This window comes from Schistocerca cancellata, chromosome 1, assembly GCF_023864275.1.
Source record: "Schistocerca cancellata isolate TAMUIC-IGC-003103 chromosome 1, iqSchCanc2.1, whole genome shotgun sequence".
NCBI classification, from domain to species: Eukaryota; Metazoa; Arthropoda; class Insecta; order Orthoptera; family Acrididae; genus Schistocerca; species Schistocerca cancellata.
Genome location: NC_064626.1, coordinates 621,843,378 through 621,867,275, shown reverse-complemented (window position 1 = coordinate 621,867,275; position 23,898 = coordinate 621,843,378). Strand labels below are relative to the sequence as shown.

At 38.8% G+C, this 23,898-nt stretch overlaps 1 protein-coding gene across 1 annotated transcript in view; it reads right to left on the bottom strand.

The window, feature by feature from the left end:
• Positions 1–23,898, bottom strand: part of LOC126161969 (otoferlin-like) — a 994,328-nt gene that overhangs the window by 123,181 nt on the left and 847,249 nt on the right. The window contains exons 22-23 of the mRNA XM_049918162.1: positions 13,769–13,937; positions 2,097–2,283 (exon numbers count right to left, since the gene is read on the bottom strand). Coding sequence (XP_049774119.1) covers positions 2,097–2,283; positions 13,769–13,937 — 356 coding nt within the window. The remainder of the gene's footprint in view (positions 1–2,096; positions 2,284–13,768; positions 13,938–23,898) is intronic.

Below are 23,898 nucleotides of genomic sequence, written 5' to 3'. Positions count from 1 at the left end.
ATCACCTGATCTTAATCCATGTGACTTCTGGCTGTGGGGCTGTCTGAAAGATGTTATGTTCAGTGTTCAGATTTCAAACTTAGCTGCATTGCAGGCACACATTGTGCAACACATTCTGAACATGACCCCGGAAACACATCAATCTGTTGTGGAACATGCTGTTTTCGATTTCGACTTATTACTGCAATTTTTGGCCTCAGAACAGTTAAAAACCAATGTGATTGATGCTTTTTATGTGGTTTTTGGCCTCAGTACAATTAAAAACCGATGTGATTGATGATTTTTATACTGTTTTAGGTCTCAGGACAATTAAAAACTGATTTTTACCATCTGATGTGATATGACCTTGCTGTCGTGGATGGGCTTATGTAACTAACAGTATCACATCTGTACACCATGCACACTGAGTAGTATGGTTTGTTTAATGTCAAACATACACCTTAGGCATTGTTGTATGATTCAATTGTCAGTTGTAGTTGACCACTATTAAATTATGATGCTTACAGTGCCATCTACTACTACATTTTGCAACAAGTCCCCCCCCCCCCCCCCCCCCCCCCTTCTCTGATAATATCCATTGCAATTTGATGTAATTCTGACCAGTGGTGTTATTTCTACAACAGTTTGAAAGTTTAACTTTAATCATAATGACCCTGTATTACAAATCACAAAAAGTTTATCAGGAAAACAGCCTGTGCTACATGCAGCAAAATATTAGCCATGTTATTTGCTGCTCTGTAGTAACCCAGAAGTAGGCAGTTTCTTTTGGGCACCTTTTCTGTTGTATTCTTTTTCAGAGCACTGTGTGCTGACAGACACAATCAAATTATTTCCTGTTTCCTGCCTGGAGTGGGATGGAAAGGGTAGGATAAATACGGAAAAGATGAGGGGTAGAGAAGTGCAAGAGCTACAAATATGGAGGGAAAGGGAGAGAAGATGATAAGAAGAGTGAATTGGCCTCAAGTCATGTAGGTTCAGGCTGGGGCTGTTGCATTCTGCATACTAGGGCACAAGGAGAGAGGGAGGACTATATATGGGAAGGGATGGGCACAAAAGAAGGAGACCTTGCCTCTGGTAAGTTATACCACAACAGAAGTGGAGTAGGACCTTCCTGCATGTGTACATGGGACAAATTTACATATAGAACTTTAAATGAATATAACTGAGGAGATAGGGGGAGAAGCAGTGGAAAAAAAGTTTATTGTTTTTTTACCGGCTGAATGAATGGAATTGTATCACTCTGTGAGCTGAAGAATGGATTCTGAAGAAATATTCCTCATTTCAAGGAATGATGAAATATATTCAAATGTGCGGCACAGAACGTGGTGCAGCTGTTCTGTCTGCAGTGGTGTTAGGTAATGGAAAGTGAGATGATGCCACTTTGGGGTTGATTAATAGGTATGAATTAGGAATACTTGGATAGATTTGTCTGCGGGGCCAGGTTTAGAGTGCTAGTGTCTATGGCTTTCAGCATATTTGTGGATGAACTATTAATCACTAGAGATATAACATCTAACGGCTGCAGGACTGTACACAGCAGACACTAAAGGTATTGCTGGTGAAATATGATTTACATTGTTCAGCTTCATGTTTATGGACTCATACCATTTATGTGGTCAATACTTTCTTGCCATAGTGAGTGGTTGTATTTGTTTACACTACAGTTTATATTCTACTGTTGACACCCCTTATCATTTAAAACACATAATTTTCTTTTTGCTCTTATATGTAATAGGAATTGAATTTATCAAAAAATGTAAAAACTCTACATTCACGTTACAACCCATGAGTCTCCTTTATAAACTTATGAGAAGAACTTCTTAAAATACTCAAAAAGCATAGAGTGATACATTCTGGCACTAACCTGTAGTCTACTGGTGCCATGCACGAAATACACAGTTTTCTAATTGTGGGTTAATTTAGCACTAACTGTGCATCACTAAATCCAATGCACTTCCTATAAATAGCAAAATGCTTCCTCCATAAGCAGTGGAAGGGAGAAATCTCAAGCTATTGTGTACCACTGCTATGTCCTACTCTGATCTACGAAACTTAAACTGGAAAGTAAACCTAACCTGTTAATGAGGTAACCTTACTCTGCAGTTGTTGCAGTGATTTTTTACGCTCCTCTGCTTCTCTCTCACGCTTTGTCATTGGCACGTACATGTACTTATGTATGGAGTTAATCATGTGAGTGCCAACTAGAGTGTACCGTCCAAAACTTCTGCAGTCTACTGCACGGATTGTTAGGGGTGGACGGTAGAGTTCTTGCTCTGGTAGTTCCTGAAAAGTAAGAAAAGAATTTACTGAAGGTCTCAGATAAAGTTTAACATATATTTAACATCTTTTACTGTACAATATCACAGTTAATCTACATTCTGATATATAACTTCAGTAACTGAAAATTATGACAAGAAATTTATAATTATAATAATAATATTTAACTGTCTGAATATAGCACAACAGTAATGAGAAAAAAGAAAAAAAATCAAGTCAATCCTTCACTTGCAGACAATATTGTTGTGTGGGGTAGAGGAAGATGCAACAGATAATAATAATAATAATTATTATTATTATCATAATAACAATGAAAGGCCAAGCCATGTCAATACTGGCTGCATACAAGCAGTTATTCTGTTTAGATCAATATTGGAAAATATCAACAACAGCAGAAAATGGTAAAACTGGAGTGTGGAGGTAGGGCAGTGTGTGAGTAGCTGTTAACAGTCCAGTATTAGGGTTGTTCTCATCAGAACTGGCAGCAAACCAACACCAACAACAATAGTAAAGGTTTATGTGTTGATGTCACAAGCAGATCATGAAGAAATACCAAAAGTACATGGGTCATTCGGAAAGTAAAGAACATATTTTTCTATGGAGATTTTTATTTGATATAATTAAATAAACTGTATTTTATCTACAGTTTGATACCCAAGCTACTTTACTATGTTGTCACCATTCAAATTTAGATACCTGTACCATTTCACTAGTTTTTCTATGCCTTCTGCATACTCAGTTGCCACCAAGTTGTTGAATCACTGACAAACTGTCCACTCAAAAGGTCTTTCAATTTGGGGAATAAGTGATAATCACATGGACATCCACTATCATGGGATAACTCCACTGGTTAGCATTTCAGCCGCTTGTTTTTAATGGTGTGGTGAAGTCGTTAAAGTGTCTGACAGTAAATTGTTGCCTTTATGGTCTCACCTCTAGGCACATAGTCCATAAAGGAGACCCTTATAATCTCTTTTGATTTTATTGAGGATTGCAAATGATGTCAGTCCATTGAAGGGCCCTTTATTTGTGGTGTGAAATGCAATATCCAAGTCTCATTATCAGTGACAATGTGATTCAAAAATTCATCACTATCCTTTTCATAATGACTGAGAGATGTCAATGCAGCTGCCATTTGTTTGGTTTTGTGTTCATCTGACAAAATTTGAGGGACCCACCAGGCATACACATGTTTATAAACCAGATCTGCACTAACAATGTCTTAAAACACTGCCTTGAAATGTCTGGAAAGAACGAGTGTAGTCCACTAATTGGATTTTTGTTTCAGTCCTTGCTGTGAGTCCATTGATCACCACTGAGGGCTGGCCCAAGCAATCTTCATCATGAACATTCTTCTGTCCATCATTAAACATGATACACCACTTCTAAACTGATGCTTTGTTCATCACACTACCATAAATCTCGGTTATCTGTATATAAATTTCGTTGGGTCGGACTTTTGCACATTTAAAAAGTGGATGACACTTCTCACCTCGCATTTGATGGGATCATCAATTTTGTCAAACATTTTAAAATCATTCAACTAATAGTAAGCAATTGTATTGGATCATAGCTGCTGCCAAACAGAAGTGGACGAGTACTAAGGTCAGTGGTGATGGTAGGGGATGCTCTCATGTGTCACAACAAAATGTCACTTTCCAAATGCCCCTCATATATGAGGTTACATGTTGATGTCACAAGCAGAAGATGAAAAGTACAGAAAGTATAAGAGGCTAGCAAATGGATAACTCAGTGTGTAAAGGGAGATAGTAATCTAGTGATCAATGGGAACTGGAAAATGGTAGTAGGGAAAGGAAAAGAAGGCACAGTTATGAGAGAATATGGGATTAGTAGTAGGAATAAGAGAGGAGAAAGATTAAAATGTTCAAAAATCACAAAGGAAGGAGGTATATTTGGATGTTCAGGGAAATACAGAAATACAACAATAGAAGTTACTTAGGAATGAAATAATTAGGAAATGCAGGGAAGCTAAGATGATATGGCTACAAGAAAAATGTAAATTAATTGATAAAGAAATGGCCATCTGAAGGACTAATAAAGCATGTAGAAAAGTTAAAACAATGTTTGGTGGAACTGAAACTGGAGGTGTCAACATTAAGAAGTGTGCAAGGAGAAAAACACAGAGGAGAGTGTGGATATGTGGAATGAGTACACTGAAGGCCTGAGGGGGAGGAACTGTCTAATGATGTGACAGTTAAAGAGATAGGAGTCAATACAAAAGACATAAGAGATCCATTATTAGAATAAGAGCTTAATGAAGCTTTGGAAGACTTGAGATTAAATGAGGCAGAAAAAATAACATTCCATCACAATTTTTACAGTAACTAGGAGAAGTGGCAACCAAACAATATTCCAGTTACGCAACCCAAAAGATAACAAGAGCGGAACAGTGCAAGAATTATCCCACTATCAGCTTAACACCTAATTTATCCAAGTTACAGATGCATAGAATGCAGAAGAATGGAAAGGAAAATTGAGAACCTCTTCAGTGATGATCATTTTGGCTTTGAAAAGGTAGAGGCACCAGAAAGGCACTTTTGACATTGTTCTTGATGCTGGAACCAAGATTTAAGAAAAATAAAGACACACTTATATATGAACTTGCAGCATGGTGCAAGTGGAAAATATGTCCACAACTTGTCTTGTAACTGAAATAAACAGTAGTATTGAGAAGCATCTTTTTGTATTTCTTGTCGATGACTAGTTTCAGACATTTATGTCCACTTCCAAACTATACTATAAAAAATTATAGTTGATGTGACAGTTTTATAGAAACAAGGCACATATCTGCAATACAATTATAGTACACTAATATACATGTAACATATACAAATGTGTTATGGTTTAGTTTTACAAGGTGCCTTACTAGTTACATGATGCACTGTAAGTGTAACAAATACTGGCAGTAGCCCATGTACAAAAAGTGCCCCTGCAGTGATCAAAGCAGTACAATGGCTGACCCAGCCACAGTGACATACACCACATAGGATGGACATTAGAGAACTCGTGTGCAGAGACACCAGTGTTTACCAGGTAAAACTCTAGAGGCAGCTGACAGCAGTGTACTTTGAAGATAAAATGTTTAATGACAAACAATACATTCTTTTTCTTTTTATTAACTTAATATAGACTGCAAAACTCTAAAATGCCAAAAATTCTTTTGCTAAGACCACTCATTGGTCTCCAGTGGGTTGAATTACACCAAACTGTTATGTGTTAAATCATGACATTACATCACCTGCAGAGCATGCTGCAGTTGTATGAGCTGTCCCCAGTAGTTATACTGTTATGCATTACACATAATTCAAGTCCAGACTCTAAAAAGTTACGACAACCCAAAATTAAAAAGTGCAGCAGCCACCACATCTACATCTACATCTATGTGATTACTCCACTATTCACAATGAAGTGCCTGGCAGAGGGTTCAATGAACCACCTTCAAGCTGTCTCTCTACCGTTCTGCTCTTGAACGACACGTGGGAAAAACAAGCACTTAATTTTTTCTGTGTGGGCCCTGATTTCTCTTATTTTATCATGATGATCATTTCTCCCTATGTAGGTGGGTGGCAATATAATGTTTTTGCAATCAGAGGAGAAAGCTGATGATTGAAATTTCATGAGAAGTTCCCGTCACAACGAAAAACTTTTTAATGATTGCCACTCCAATTCATGTATCATGTCTGTGACACTACCTCCGCTATTTTGTGATAATACAAAACAATCTGCCCTTCTCTGTACTTTTTCGATGTCATCCGTCAGTCCCAACCTGATGCGGATCCCACACCGCACAGCAATACTCCAGAATAGGGCGGACAAGCGTAGTGTAAGCAGTCTCTTTAGTAGACCTGTTGCACCTTGTAAGTGATCTGCCAATGAATCAGTCTTTGGTTTGCTCTACCCACAATATTATCTATGTGATCGTTCCAGTTTAGGTTATTTGTAATTGTAATCCCTAAGTATTTAGCCTACAGTTGGGAAAGAAAGTTTGCATAATATTTCGAATGATAATGGCACAAGGGTGATTAATTTTGCTGTTTCAAAAGACATGATTGTTGAGAGCACATATTTCAAAAGGAAGGACATTCATAAAGCAGCTTGGGTCTCTCCAGATGGACACACCCGAAACCAAATTGATCATGTTCTTGTAGATCGGAGATGGCACACTAGTATAGAAAATGTTAGGACTTTCAGGGGAGCAGACTGTGATTCTGATCATTTTCTTGTAGTTGCCAAAGTTCACCAACTGCTATCTACAGCAACATCAAGGTGTCACAATGCAGAACTTGTTAGGTTCAACACTGACAAGCTAAATGATGAAAAATTTAGAAGAAGGTACATGATAGAAATTGCAAATAGGTTTGATGCTCTCAGGACACACGAAGATCAAGATGAGGATGTAAATAAACAGTGGATCACTGTGAGGAATAATATCAAAGAGGCTGCAAAGGTCACAATTGGTACAATTAAGAAGAACAGGAGGAAACCGTGGTTTGATGAGGAATGCAAGAAATTGGTAGAGGAAAGGAGAAAAGCGCGATTAGATTGGGATAGAATGGGAGATAGAAAACAAGACGAGTTCTTGAACTTGAGAAGGGAAGTTGGTCGTAGGCTACGGGCAAAGAAGAGGGATTATTTGAACAATCAAATTACAAAAATGGAAACAAACAGTAAAACAAAAAACATTAGGGAACTTTACCTAGACATAAATGGGTATAGGAAGGGCTTCAAGGCTAGGAAAAATGCACTTCAAGGGGATGCTGGGGGAATACTGACAGACCCCAGTGCTATATTAAGTAAATGGAGGGCATATTTTGAGCATCTATTAAATGTACACCAGGAAGTAGGAAATGAGCAGGTGTACAAAATACATACAGCAGAACCCCAGATACCTGAGCCAACGTTAAAGGAAGTAAGAGATGCAATCAACAAATTGAAAAACCATAAAGCACCAGGATCAGATTGCATAACTGCAGAATTAGTTAAAAATGGGGGACAGAAATTGGTGGAAGTAGTTCACAAAGTTGTAACTAAAGTATGGAACTCAGAGATGATACCTGAAGAGTGGCAGGAGTCGATTCTGATCCCAATTTTTAAGAAAGGTGACAAAATGGATTGTAGTAATTATAGAGGGGTATCGCTATTACCAGTATGTTCCAAAATTTTCTCGAATATTCTGCTAAGCAGGCTTACACCATATGCAGATGAAATTGTGGGGGATTACCAAGCCGGCTTTCGGAGGAACAGATCAACTATAGACCAAATATTCACCCTGCATCAAATTTTGGAAAAGAAATGGGAATACAATAAACCAGTTCACAATCTTTTCATAGATTTTACAAAAGCATATGATTCAGTATTGCAGTCAAAATTGTACAAAATTCTTTTGGAACTTGGAATACCAAAGAAGTATGCTAGACTTACAGAAGTGAGTTTGAAAAACACAAAAGGTAGAGTAAGCGTGAGGAAATTGGAGTCAGAAGAATTTGTAATAAAGAATGGACTTAAGCAGGGAGATGCCCTGTCTCCGCTACTTTTTAATTTAGTCCTAGAATATATTGTACGAATGGCAGCAGATAATTCAGAGGGTGTGGAGTTAAATGGAAATATTAAGATATTAGGGTATGGAGATGATCTAAACATCATTAGTGATAGGAAAGAATCTGCGAATGTGTTAATCATGGCTAGTGAAGATGTAGGTCTAAGGATAAGTGAAGACAAAACTAAATACCTGGTTACTACTAGAATGCCAACAGCAGTAGATCAGGAAATGTTAAGAGTTGGAGACATGCAGTTTGAAAAAGTGAACATATTTAAGTATCCAGGGGTGGACATCGCTTTGAGAAATGAGATTGAATCTGGACTGAAGAAGAGATTACGGGTGGGAAATTCATGCTACTTCTCACTGAATAGATTACTTTCATCACGGATATTGTCTAGGAATTTAAAGATTAGAATATACAAAAATATTATTCTACCAGTTATGCTGTATGGGTGTGAGACTTGGTCTCTCACTGTGCAAAATGAAAAGCCGTTTTGAGTATTTGAAAACAAAATATTTTCGGAGCAAAAAGGGATGACATTAGCAGAAAGTGGCGAAAACTGCATAACGAAGAGGTTCACGAACTCTATTCAAGCCCTGACATAATTAGTATTATTAAATCACGTAGGCTGCGATGGGCGGGTCACGTAGCTCGAATGGGTGAGGGCAGGGCAGCGCGCAGAGTACTGGTAGGGCACCTAGAAGGAAAACATCCTGTGGGGAGACCGAGGCGTAGATGGGAGGACAATATGAAGGCTGATTTGAGGAGCCTAGGTATTGAAGGTGAATGGAAGGAAATAGCCCAAGACAGGGACAGATGGCGAAAATACACTGCTGAGGTAATGAACTCTCGAGTCTGGTATGACCAGTAAGTAAGTATTTAGCTGAATTTACAGCCTTCAGATTTGTGTGACTTATCACATAATCAAAATTTAGCTGATTTCTTTTAGTACTCATGTGAATAACTTCACACTTTACTTTATTCAGGGTTAATTGCCACTTTTTGCACCATACAGATATCTTATCTAAATCATTTTGCAAGTTGTTCTGATCATCTGATGACTTTACAAGGTGGTAAATAACAGCATCATCTGCAAACAGTCTAAGACAGCTAGTCAGATTGTCTCCTATGTCATTAATATAGATCAGGAACAATAGAGGGCCTATAACACTTCCTTGGGGAATGCCGGATATTACTTCTGTTTTACTCAATGACTTTCCATCTACTACTACGAACTGTGACCTTTCTGACAGGAATCACGAATCCAGTTGCACAACTAAGGTGACACTCCATAGGCATGCATTTGGCTAGAAGACGCTTGTGAGGAACAGTGTCAAAAGCCTTCTGGAAATCTAAAAATATGGAATCAATTTGACATCCACTGTCAATAGCACTCATTACTTCATGAGTATAATGAACTAGTTGTGTTGCACAAGAATGATATTTTCTGAATCCATGCTGAATATGCATCAATAAATAATTTCTTTTGAGGTACTTCATAATGTTCAAATGTAGTATATGTTCGAAAACCCTATTGCAAATCGATATTAGTGATATAGGACTGCAATTCAGCAGATTACTCCTACTTCCCTTTTTGGGTATTGGTGTGACTTGAGCGATTTCCCAGTCTTTAGGTATGGATCTTTCTGTGAGCGAGTGGTTGTATATAATTGCTAAATATGGAGCTTTTTTATCAGCATACTCTGAGAGGAATCTGACTGGTACACAATCTGGACCGGAGGCCTTGCCTTTATTAAGTGATTTAAGCTGCTTTGTTACACCGAGGATATCTACTTCTATGTTTCTCATCTTGGCAGTTGTTCTTGATTGGAGTTCAGGAATATTTACTTTATCTTCTTTGGTGAAGGAGTTTCAGAAAATCATGTTTAATAACTCTGCTTTAGTGACACTGTCATCAGTGACTTCACCGTTGTTATTGCGCAGTGAAGGTATTGGTTGTGTTAGAAGAACGAACCAAAGCAATAGTAATCCACCCATTACCTACAACTTGAACTGTACTCTTCAAAGAAAACCTTGCAACAAATCCCATCCACCTACAAGCCCCCAACAAAATCTGGACCTCACCAGTATTATTGGGAATGATATTAATACTCTTACAAGCCTTAAACACACTCAGACGCAAACACTGACAATGATAATGTCGACAAAACATCAGTGTGGCTGCAGAATGAAACATTCTCCCAGAATTCGACTTTAAATAGCACACCAAGCAGTGACATCAGTGGCCTTGACAGAGTTTTAGCGCGGCATGGGCAATGTAAAACTAGTAGCCCACACCAGACTTGGTGACTCTCCAACAGTGCGCAACCTACAGAGCTGCCAATTTACCCCAGGTAAAACTCTAAAAGCTGATGACAGTGGCTTGCATCAATAGTCAGGGGAGACCACCAGACTGAATGAGAGTCTTTCCTTCTCTTCTTGTCTGGTGGGTCTCCCCTGACCTGGGCTTCTGGGTGACTTTTCCAACCTCTACCCATTTTTCTTAGACCTCTCCAGTTCCTTCTCCTTCACCCCTCTTCCTTCCTCTTTGGCCCATCTGCTGGAGGAAGAAGCTGTTGATTCCAGGGTATGCATGGGTAAGCGCTTTCATTGCATATGTGTTCTCCTGCAGCAACTTGGTGAGTGGATTTTTTTTCATGTATACCGTATTTACTCGAATTTAAGCCACACTCGAATCTAAGCCGCACCTGAAAAATGAGATTTGAAATCGAGGAAAAAAAAATTTTCCCGAATCTAAGCCGCACCAGAAATCTGGGACTCGAAATTCAAGGGGAGAGAAAAGTTTTAGGCCGCACCTCCAAATCGAAACAAAGTTGGTCCATTGTAATATGAGACACAATTTACGTCGAATGAATGACGATACAGCTATAGTAGTTTCGTTCGAGTTGTAAGCTTAGCAGTTAAGCTTTATCAGGTAGCCATTGCTATGCGTCAGGCGCTCCGTCCGTATTTATACGGGTACCCTTCCTTTTTCACGTGCTTCGTCTGGTTTGAATTGATTGCTTATTTTTCTTTGATCTGATAAGTGCCGTTCTCTTTGTTATAGGTGTTTACATCACTCAAAGCTGAAAATGCATTACTGTACTGTGTCATGCATTGTTTGTCGCATTCTGATAATGAGTGTTTACGACCTGTTGCCGCTTGCGGCATGGCTTGCTTTTGTGCGCGCTACCGCCGCTTACAATTTTTTAAAAAAAGAGAGGAATCGTCTCATTAGCCAAACAATGGCAAGAGACTGCTATTTGTTGTTACTTACACTGCCGCTTTCTTTAATAATGACCAACAAGAACCAAATAATAGACTGTGTATGATAGAAGATGTTCTGACCGAGAGTTTAGCGAAAATTTTTCTCCGTTTGAAAATCTTTGCAGACGCCTCTTTGGTACATTAAATTCTGCACAGAAATTAGAGTCATCTTAGATTTAAAAATCTAGTCAATTGCCGTGCTTCATTTCTGACTGTATCACTATTAGGCATAAGAATAATACAAATATAAACATGAAACGATACGTATATTCTTCCGCGTTTGCTGTTGTCTCACTCTAGTTTCGTAGTTTATTAGGCAGACAGGATTTAAATTAGATAGCAGCAAACACGAAAGAATACATGGCAAAATGTTTATATTCGTATTATTCTTATGGTGAAGAGAATACTGCATGTGATTCACATTTCATCAGGTTTCTATTAGCAACCATCTCTTCTCACATGTAGGAAAAAATTCAGAACGTAGAGTTGGCCATATTGACAAACATCCCAAACAGTCTTGCCAGTCGGATTTTCGTATGATATTGTAATTCTCCTACATTCGAAAGATGAACAATACGGAATTTGTATTTACTTCGTTGAGTAATGTATGAAAATGCAGTGGTCGAAACTCGGGGCGGAGAAAAAAGCTCGTCTTCCACATTTTTTTTTTTAATTTATTTACTGACGCAGAGGTTTTGGCGCCAGTATTTATCTTTGTGCCTACAAAGCATGCCCGTGTAGCGCTACATGTATTCGACGGCAGAAGTTAATTGTGGCGGCACCTACCAACATTTTTCAGAACTTCCGCTTGCTTTGCACTTGATTCTAAGCCGCAGGCGGTTTTTTGGATTACAAAAACCGGAAAAAAAGTGCGGCTTAGATTCGAGTAAATACAGTATTAGTGTACTGTAACTGTGTGGCAAATCTGTGCCTCATTCGTATAAAATTGTCATGTTAACTATAATTTTCTTTATAGATGGTTTGAAAATGGACACAGGTGTCCAAAAGTAGTCACCATAAGAAATAAAAAAAGCTTATGACAGAGCTACAACCATTTATTTCACACATTCATGTGGTCTGTCACCATACAAAAAGCACCCAACAATGTAAAATGGTACAATATGTTCAAAATTCTCAGAAAAATGGTGTAAGCTATAGGGAAATATGGGAAATATGAAATATGTACAAGAACAAAGGGGGAAAATAGGAATGGAAGACCAAGAATGAATTGCTCACATTAGAAAGGGTGTAAGACTGTTCAATCTACACATCAAAAAGTAATGAAGGAAATAAAAGAAAGATTTAGGCAAAGGATTAAAATTAAGGGCAAAAAGATATTAATGATAAGATTTGTTGATGACATTGATATCGTCAGTGAAATGGGGGAGGATTGCAGGACCTGCCAAGTGGGATGAACTGTCTAATAAATACACATTATGGATTAAGAGTAACCCAAAGTGATAAGCAGTAACCAGAATGAGATGAGTGATAAACTTGGGACTATCAAGTAGGCAAAGTGAAGGAATTCTGTTACCTCAAAAGCAAAATAATGCAAGACAGATAAAGCTAGGAGAGCATAAAACGTACACTAGCACAGGTAAAGAGGGCGTTCCTGGCAAAACAAAGTCTACTAATATTAAATATCAGCTCTAATATGAGGAAGAAATTTCTGAAAATATTTTTGGAGCACAGCATTGTATGGTAATGAATCATGGACTGTGGGAAAACCAGAGAAGAATAGGACTGAAGTGATTGAAATGTGTCACTATAGAAGGATCTTGAAACGTGGGTGAAGTGATAAGAAAGGAATGAGGAGAGTCACTGCAGAGTCAGCAAAGAAAGGAAAGACATCATTGAATAACCTCCAGCATTGTAAAGGAAGTAAAAGCTGTAGGACAAGACAAAGATTTTAATATGTCCAAGAAATAATTGAGAATGCTGGTGAAAGATGTACGAAGAGAGGTGAGGATACAAAACAAAACTATATGGTGGCAAAGGAGAGTGAAATACATGGCACTCACTGTCCATATTTAACTATAGGCTTATTGATAGTATCAACCATAACACAAAGAAAGAGATAAAATGGGGGAGGAAAAGCAAGCGGCAACCACATCCTCCCTTGTTTTCCACATCGTTACTCCCTTGTATTAACAAAGTAATTTGCTTTTCATCTCCTATTTCTCTTTCTCTCTGTCTCTGTTTGTGGTTATTATCAAAATTAGCCTTATTTCAACACAGATAACAATAGCCTCCAACCATCCCTGTCCCTCTGCTGCCCATTACTTCCTTATTCCTACTTGCTCCATATATCTAGCCTCCCCCCTCCTGCTCCAGAGGTCCACAAAGTTTGCATGTGAAAAAGAGAAAGTGTATCTTTGTAACAGAAATGCAGTATAAGTTCAAAACAAAATACATCATTTTGAGCTATTATATGTGTCTGTGCATCACCATTCAGTCACCTGGAAGTGAAAAATTGACTTTCACCACATTTTGCTTTTTGTTCAAGTAATAAATATTGCTAAAAGTTCATATTAGATTTAATAATTGGCTACTGCACCTATTTCTGAATGCCTTACATATTTCTGACAACTACTGCTTAAACAACACATTGTTTGTGCTTTGCAGAAAGATTAAATAAAATTCCAAACTTTTATTGTACATACCAGTTCAAGAAATTTGACAGGAGTACTGAAATTTGGATTCTTTCTTGCATTTTGTATTACAGAAGAGTAGAGAATGTGTCCAGCACATTCAATATCCACCCTTGGTTTATCCACAGTCATGAGATGAACTCGTTTCAAATCTCTTAGTCCCCAAAAGAGCACTTCAATCCTATAAACAACTAACATTAATATCATGTTACACTAAACAGTCCAAGCTGTCGACAATCACTATCAAAGACTCAAAGATCAATTTAATTTTTTATATCCAAACACAGGTTTATTATAGAATCACTATGTTAAGGCTAAAAAAATTTGGAGTTGTCTGTAATGCATATAAACAATTAACATTATTTGTATCATTTTTTGATATCTTAGTACTAGTAAACACAAAAAAAAAGGATCACATACAGTACCTGCTGAAATCAAAAGCACTCAGAATTTGGAGGAAGAGTGATATTACTCTTATCAGTGTTGATAGCCAGTTCTTTAGATTGAGTATAAGCAATTATGCTGCTTGAACACACACACACACACACACACACACACACACACACACACACACACTTTTGATTTGCCAGGAATGTGTAGTTCATCTTTTGCTAGCATTTCAAATACCTTCTTTGCATATGCCTTGACCAGGGTCCTAATCAAATTTCAAGTTTAATCTCTGGATACTTTAATTTCCTCAAACCTTTCAATCTTCTTTTGAACAAATGAAGGGAACCATAAGTCACTGAATACTATTAATGTATATCAATACCTGTCAATCTGTAACTAATTAAAAATGTGCCAGAATCTTGTATGGCAACTTGAATTGGTATCACTGATCATCAGGCAGTTGTGGCAACAAAGATAACAAAAGTACAAATGGCAAATGAAACAAGTATAATGATATATGTAATCAACAAGCTAGACACAAAAGCAATAGTTCCATTAGCACAGGACAGAGGCATGTAGAGCAACTATGCATCAAGTTGAAAAAAATACCATAGTTGACCATGCACTGGATACATACATTATGTGATTAAAAGTATCTGGACACCTGGCTGAAAATGACGTACAAGATTGTGGCACCCTCCATCGGTAATGCTGGAATTCACCCTTAGCCTTGATAACAGCTTCAACTCTTGCAAGCATATGTTTAATCACGTTCTGGTAGGTTTCTTGGGGATTGGCGGCCCATTCTTCACAGAGTGCTGCACTGAGGAGAGGTATCGATGTCAGCCGGTGAGGCCTGGCATGAAGTCAGTATTCCAAAACATCCCAAAGGTGTTCTATAGGATTCAGGTCAGGACTCTGTGCAGGCCAGTCCATTACAGGGATATTATTGTTGTGTAACCACTCGATCATGTTGAAAGATGCAATTGCCATTCCTGAATTGCTCTTCAACAGTGGGAAGCAAGAAGGTGCTTAAACCATCAATGTAGGCCTGTGCTGTGATAGTGCCACACAAAACAGTAAGGAGTGCAAACCCCCTCCACAAAAAACATGACCACACCATAACACCACAGCCTTCAAATTTTACTGTTGATACTACACATGCTGGCAGATAATGTCCACCCAGCATTCGTCATACCCACATCTTGCCATCGGATTGCCACATTGTATACTGTGATTCGTCACTCCACACAATGTTTTTCCACTGTTCAATCATCCAATGTTTACCCTCCTTACACCAAGTGAGGCGTCATTTGGCATTTACCAGCATGATGTGTGGCTTATGAGCAGCCGCTTGACCATGAAATCCAAGTTTTCTCATCTCCCGCCTAACTGTCATAGTACTTGCAGTGGATCCTGATGCAGTTTGGAATTCCTGTGTGATGGTCTGGATAGATGTCTGCTTATCACACATTACGATACTCTTCAACTGTCGGCGGTCTCTGTCAGTCAACAGACGAGGTCAGCCTGTACTCTTTTATGCTTTACGTGTCCCTTCATGTTTCCACTTCACTATCAGATCAGAAACAGTGGACCTAGGGATGTTTAGGAGTGTGGAAATCTCACATACAGATGTATGACACAAATGGCACCCAACCACCTAATCACATTCAAAGTCCGTGAGTTCTGCAGAGTGCCCCATTCTGCTCTCTCATGAGGTCTAATGACTACTGAGATCACTGATATGGAGTACCTGGCAGTAGGTGGCAGCACAATGCACATAATATGAAAAATGTATGTTTTTGGGGTGTCCAGATACTTTTGATCACATAGTGTATTTACAGAGCAGAACAGTTTGTATGTGGGGGACCCTCCATGGTATACAGTCACTGTAAATAAATTTCTAAAAAATGGAGACTACTTCATAATAGGCATAAAAGAAGCCATAGGGCTAAAGGAAATATGCTTGGCTGTCAAGACAGCAATGCATGAAGCCTTCAGTGACTACCATAGCAGAATACTGTCAAATGATCTTTCACAAAAACCAAAGAAATTTGTCATTTGTAAAAGCTGTTGTGGCTCCAACATTTGTGTCCAGTTATTAACAGATGAGACAAGAACCGAAAGTGAGGGCAGGAAAGCAAAAGTGCAAATGCTTAACTCTGTTTTCAAACATTCCTTTACAAAGGAAAATCCAGAGGGGGCCCCAATTTAATCCTAGTGCCACTGAAAAGGCCTTGATCCGAGGCCGTTTTGGATATTAGTAGTAATTAAGAAAATTCACCTGGCAACCTTACAAGAGCTATGCAAGTATAGTTGGATAGTGGGACTGCCACTTTGTGGCCTTCCAATCTGCCTGATTTTCTTTTAAGGATTTACTGCCCTAATATCACAAATGATCCAAAAACAGGGAGATTATAACAGGTAAATGTATTTAGCATTCATTGATTTTATTAAGGCATTTGATAATGTTGATAGAAAGAAACTGTCGAGAATTATGAGGAAAAGAAGGTGATAAAAACACCTAATAATCTTTCAAAAAGTCTGTAAAATACAGGATTGTAATTTTGGACAAAAAATGGCACTTTAACATGGCCTATAGCCACAAACAAAGGAGTAAGTCAAGGATGCAGCATTTCAGTTTCAGCCACACTTCTTAACACTTATTCAGATAACGCAATTCAGAAATGGAAGGAAATTTTTAATGGGGGATTTAAAATTAACAGTAATTCTTTTATATGCTGAAGATGCCACACTGCTGGTGGATAATGAAGACAACCTATGAAGGGGAATATATTTATTAGCTAAGGTTTGTGGAAACTACCATCTGATAATTTACAAACAGAAAACAAAATCAGTGGCTTTGAAAGGGAAATATCCTGTATGGACAAAAATTGTTATCAACAATTGAACAGTAGAACAGGTCAAATATTTAGACTATTTAGGTTGTGACATCACATACGAGTATGATGAAGATGTAGAGAAGAGTTTAGAAAAGTTGGGGAATATATGTGGAACAATAAACAGATGTTTAAAAAATAAAATAAGCAAAGAAACAAGATCGAACTTTTATAAAACAATGACAGTTCCAATGCTTGTTTATGGAGGTGAATTGTGGGTTACAAGTAAACATCAAGAAAGCTGAATACAAGCAGCAGAGATGAGGTTTCTAAGAGCAGTAAAGAGATGCACAAGAGCTAATAGATTTTGAAATTTTGAAACTAGGAAAGAACTGAATATATTTAACATTCTGAATAAAATACAAAATAATTGGAGAAACAAGAATGAGTGGAGAAAGATTACCCCTGCAGATAAGAAGATTTTTCTCAGATGGGAGAAGACCGAGGAAACATCTTCAGCATATAAAAGAATTACTGTTATTGTAAGAAGCAAAACAAAAAAGGTCTAAAGATTGAAGTGATGATGATGATGATGAACAATGAAAAGAGGAGTGAAAAAATTGTTGTTGTCAGTAGTAGTGAGAAAGAGCTGAAATCATTAAAACCGAAGAAAACTCCAGGGCCCAATGGAACTCCTATCAGATTCTATAGTGAATTTGTAGCTGCATTTTATAAGGAGGACAGCAGAAATGATCCACAAAACTACCATCCAATTACCTTGGTATAAATTTGTTGTAGGATCTTAGAACATATTCTGAGCTGAAACATAAGAAGGTATGCTGAACAGAATGACCTCTTCTATGCCACCCAGCATGGATTCTGAAAACACAGAGCATGTGAAACCCAACTTGCACTTTTCTCACATGATATACTGAAAACTTTGGTGGCATTCAAGTATTTCTTGATTTCTGAAAAGCATTTGATTCTGTACCACATCTACACTTATTATTAAAAGTATGACTATAAGGGGCACCAAATTTGTGACTGGACTGAAGTTTTATATATTAGGTAGGATGCAGCAAGCTATCTTGGGGACTTATCAACAGATGTATAAGTAACTTCAGGTGTGCCTCAGGAAAGTGTGTTGGGACTCTTGCTGCTCTTGTTGTATACTAATTAGATTTTGTACAATGTTAATAGCAACCTCAGTGCAGCTTGAAACAAACTGCACAAATGTTCAGTCAGATCTGGATAAGCTTTCAAAGTGGTGCAAAGACTGGCAACTTGGTTTAAATGTTCAGAAATGTGAAAATGTGCTCTTCACAAAACGAAAATATTACATATTTTCATATCCTATGACTGTAATATCAATGTTTCACAATTGGAGTTTGTTAACTTATACAAATTCCTGAGTGTAAATCTTTGTAGAGATATGAAGTGGTGGACTTCAGTTTACTGACAGAATGCTGGCAAAATGCAATCAGTCTACAAAGGAGATTGCTTATGAACTATTCATGTGATCCATTGCAGAATATTGCTCAAGTGTCTGTGGCCTGTACCAAATAGGGCTAATGTTGTTGAATTGTATATGGAGAAGGGCAGCATGAATGCTCACAGGTTGGTTTGATTCCTGGGAGAGCATCACAAAGATGCAGGAGAAACTGAACTGGCATATTCTTGAAGATAGACATAAACTATCCTGAGAAAGCATACTTACAAAGTTTCAAGAATTGTCTTTAAATTATAACTCTAGGAACATACTACAAGCCCCTATATATCGCTCCCATATGGATCATGAGGACAAGATTAGATTAATTACTGCACACATCGAAGCATTTAAACAAGCATTCTTCCCGCATTCCAAATTTGAATGGGACAGGAATACTCTAATTACTGGTACAATGGGACATACATCTGCCATGCAGTTAACAGTTGTCTGCAGAGTGTAGGTGTAGATGTAAAACAGTTTAGGAAATGAAAAGCACCTTTTACCAGCAATGCAAAATAATTACTGATTTCACAATTGGTACAAAAAAGTCTTAAAGTTTTGTGAAACATTGCCCATGATTTGGGTGCCAAACATATGACATATGACCTACATGCTCACACAAGAGGTCAGCCTTATACCAATGTATCATATATGGGATCTAGGGATATGGAGGAGTATAGACTATTGAGTACACTACCTGTAAAAAGAGTAATACCACTTTATTGAACACAATGTACACGTGACAATGTTCAGTTTGAGACTAAAGACAATGTACATGAGACATCTTCACTTGAACATGGAACAGTGCTTGCTAAACAGTCAGAGAGAGTCCACAAAGTTGCCCTTGCTGGTCAATGATGTTGTGGACGACAGCTGTCTCAGAGCCCCCCCCTCTCGGCAATGTGGAGAGGGGGGGAAGAAATGAACGTGCAGCTCCAAGGTCCACAAGATGAAGTGGTGGTTGGTCGGCATTGGGCATCATGTGTGGCAAGTCTGCCTGACCAGCCACGTCATTACTGGCTCAGAAAGGAGGTGGGGCTAGACCGTTTCTTGCAGGTGTGAATCTTTTCTGACAAACCTTGTCTTGGCTGGAGTAGGAACCAGGCACAGCTTGACCATTTTTTGTAGGAGGCACAAATCACATGACCAGCCTTGTAGTAGCTGGCACTTCTGCGAGACAGAATTAGGCCACTTCTCGAAATCATGGTAGGAGTCATACGAATGCAAACAGGTGGCATATCTGCGGTTGACATGGGAAACATCTGATGGGTCCACACGGGATGGCAGTGGTGTGACTGAAGAGTGGAGATGTAGGGTGTCGGTGGTGAGGGCGTTGGCGTGTGGAGGCCACACGTACCAAAGAGACTATGATCTGATCAAAGTGGCGGTGTATGTTGAGAGGGCAGTGCAACTGATGTGAGTCACTGATTTATTAGCCAGTGTGAACTTTGATGGGTGCGGCCTGTGTGCAGATGGTCTGTGACAGGATAGAGGTTGAGAGGAGGCAGGAATGCTGGGTACTGATCCATTTTGGGTTGTAGTTGAAGTTGACTGTAGGTGGAGAAGCAGTCATAGAGTCCGGCATTGTTGTGTTGAACTTGTGTCGAGAAAGGGCACTGAAGTTGTCAGTGACAGTTGGAGCTGAGTAGTGCAACTGACAGTGGTTGCACCAGCATCGTGTTGTGTCCAGTTCTTCCAATGTATCCCTAATGTTGTGTTTTAGAACATCATCAACCCGTGGTAGGTGTGTAGTAATGGAATGTGGAACCAGACGAACGTAGCGAGTGAAGTCATTGAAGTTGCATGAAAATCAGGGATGGAAAGAGATCGAGTTGCATTCTGGTAAGTCATGTGGAAGAGATATGGTGACAGTGTGCTGTCCATGTGGAGGGGCATGCCAAAACACAGTGTACTGTCATGTTTGTTTCGTTGTATGTCCAAGATTAGTGACAGTGCAGAAGCTGGGTGGAGTGAGGAATGGACATGGTAGGATGTCAGGTAGGCATGAACAGTCAGCAAAACTGGGGTCACTTGTGTGCTGCCACACTCGTTGTCATGATGTTTGTGTGTCGAGACCATGAGTTGCTCACATGCTGTGGTGAGGGCAGCGGATGTGTTGTTATTATGTCACGGGATCAACATGATCTCCATACAGAGTGCATCCGATGACACACAGCAGTCAACATAATGTTGGTGAATCATCAAGAACTCATCAGCTGAGGAGGCACACTGCATCTTCCTGCTGTTTATTTGAGTGGTTGATATACCAGGTAGGGGCAGAGGTGCCAGGGCAAAAGATTCTGGGATGCAGCAGTCTGTAATGAAGTACAGAAGTGCAGCATGATGTACAAACAAGGGGAGGTGGAATTAGCATAAAAAGTTAATTGCTAGGTTAGTTTTATGATGTCCTTATGAGAGAATATCCATGTGAGGCAGTGAGACAAAGACACAAACAGAGTCCGGGTCATGGATCTGTGAAATGTAATCGATGAACTGGGAGCTTCTTGTGGTTGCAATGCTATAGGTTCTTCCATTGTTATGAACCATCAAGCAGTAGTGAATTGATGTCAGAGGTTAAATCCACCAGAGAGTGGTTCATTGGGAATAGGATGGTTGGAGTTGGAAGCCCCACAGAACACTCGTCAGAGTTCGAGTTGGTGAAAAGATCACATTCATGTGTGCAATTGAAGATGTGAAATCTGGTAACCGTCATTGTCAGTGGAGTGAGATAAGATTTGCAGCCATGCAGAATGTTGAGGTGACTGGGATAGTCTTCTCGAATAGATAAATCTGTTGCAAACACTATTGAGTAGTCACAAACTGGGTGACAGTTGTGAGTCGACGTATCAGCACAGCTTGAAGTCTTTTGTTTTGATGGGTTGCAGGTCACTGTGCCAATCTGTGATGGGGATATACATTGCATAATGCCAACAGAAGTGGCCCAGCCAACATGCAGTAGAGTCAGCCGCGTATGGCAACTGAGTGAGTGTGGTGCAGTTGACAATGTTCTGTCCAGGTGAAAGCATAGCATTTTTGATGCCATTCTGCCCAGGCCCTGGCATGACACAGATGGGGATTTTCTGCACAGGCATGGGAGTGGCATGCTCAGAAGAGAGATACAACGCGGATGGCAATGTCTTGCACAGGCAGCACGGATGTGGAGCAAATCACTGGGAGGTGGCGGTTTGTTGACGTGCAAGGGCTGCCGCTCCAGCTGGACATGGTGGAGTCAGAATTAGAAGCAATCAGGTGAAGTCAGTTGGCCTTGGCTCCTGTGTGGAAGGAAGGATGCCAAGGCTGTTGCTGAGGCACATGGCAGTGAGTATTTTTAACAAAAATGTGAATGACGTAGTGGTGGTTGATGCACCTTCTTGATCTTAGTTAGAAATAAATTGTCCACAATCACAGGTGGGGTTTGAGGGTGGTCTGTACCAAATGTTAATTTCCATACCCAGTTTGAAATCCAGGCAACCAGTGGCAGCAAAGGCAGATCGAATGAATTTGTGTTTGGTGCAGAAGATGTACTGTCCGTGATGAATGAACATGCATCTGTGCAACTGAAATGTTGCAATCCAATCTTTGTGTAGTATTTCTACAAGCAGAGTATGATGATGAGGTTCTACAGTAGATCATTTGTTGCTTTCAGTTGTTCAGGACTAGATGTCTACAGGTTGTGTAGTGCCAAGATTGGAGAGTGTGTCAGGGAAATAGGGTTCATTAGTTATGAAAAAGCATAAAATGGTGTTTTCAAATAATCCTGATCTTGACAAATATAGAAACATTTCAAAAATTCTACAAGGTGGCAAAAATTTTACTGCAGTTGAAATGGATCCTGCAATAGTTCACTCTTCTAGATTTACTCCAGTTTTCAATGTATAAATGGTGAGAGGTCAGTTTCTCCAATGAAAAATGTATTGTCTGACAGAAGACTCAACATGACACCAGAAAATTTAGAAAAGAATTTGGTTGTCATGTGCAAGACAATAAAGCACTGTAATGCACAGGTGTTTTTTAAACATAAAATAAAATAAAAAATTAAAAAAAAGAATGTAATTTTTCTGTCTAATACAATTATTATTTTGTTTAAAACTTTGAAGTTACTTTAAGAATATAATACAACACAATGTTGAGACTTTCTGGTAGATTAAAACTGTGTGCAGGACTGAGACTCAAAACCCATGACCTTTGCCAGGTATCTCAGATGGTAGAACCCTTGCCTGTGAAAGGCAAAGCTCCCAGGTTTGAGTCACAATCAGGAACATAGTTTTAATCTGCCAGGAAGTTTCATAACAGCACATATGCTGCAGAGTGGAAATTCATTCTGGCAATACAATGTTAACATAAATATGCCAACCATGTGATGTCTGAACAGTGCAATTTAGTAAATATAACAAACAAACATGGAAAATACAGGATGGAATGTAACAATATTATGAAAAGGATAGTTGCTACTCCCCATACAGTGGAGATGCTGAGTCACAGATTGGTAGAAAGTGAACTTTCGAATAACAAGGCCTTCATCAGAATAGGCAACAGGCATGCACATTGAGCCAACTGTGGCCTCAGTAGCCATGGACTGTAGACAACTGTGTGTGTGTGTGTGTGTGTGTGTGTGTGTGTGTGTGTGTTTCTATTTCTGATGAAGGCCTTGTTGGCTGAAAGCTCACTTTCTTCTTGTTGAGCCTAACTGGGACTCAGCATCTTATATATAGTGAGTAGCAACTATCCTTTTCATAATATTATAATTTAGTAAATAAATAGGTATGACATTAAGTTTTTCTGTATTACTCTTTATTGCCTGCTATTTATAATGCCTTTTTGCTTGCCTACTTGAAGGATTTATAATGCCAAAACTTTCAGTTTCTGCTCATTACAACAGATGGACGTTAATGATATTGGGTAATGGTTTTGTGGATCACTTCTGGTTCCCTACTGGTGGATGGGTGTGAACTCCTCTGGTCACAAATTCTGTAAAGAATCTGAGAGAGATTCCATTATACACTGTGGCCTCATCAACCTTTGTGATTTCAGATGCACCGTGACTAATATTTATGTCATTCATCCTTGCAGTCGTATGACACTTAAACTGGTGCAGCAATCCTGGATCATTGTTTGTAAATGAATATATCAAAATAGAATTTAACACTTCTGTTTTTGATTTACTACAATCAATTTTTGTTCAAATATTGTCCATGAGTGGGTGGACACTCATTATGTTGTTACTGACAGCCTTAACATAAGGGCATAATTTATTTGGATTTTGTGAGAGGTTGATAGATAAGAAAGAATCTGTTACAGTAGCTGTTAAAATACACACATTGTCCTTTTGACAGCCAAACACGTAACAACATTTATCACCTCTCTATTTACAGCCATTACTTTGTTTTAAGCTACTTTTCAATAGTTTTTGTTTCTTAAGAAGT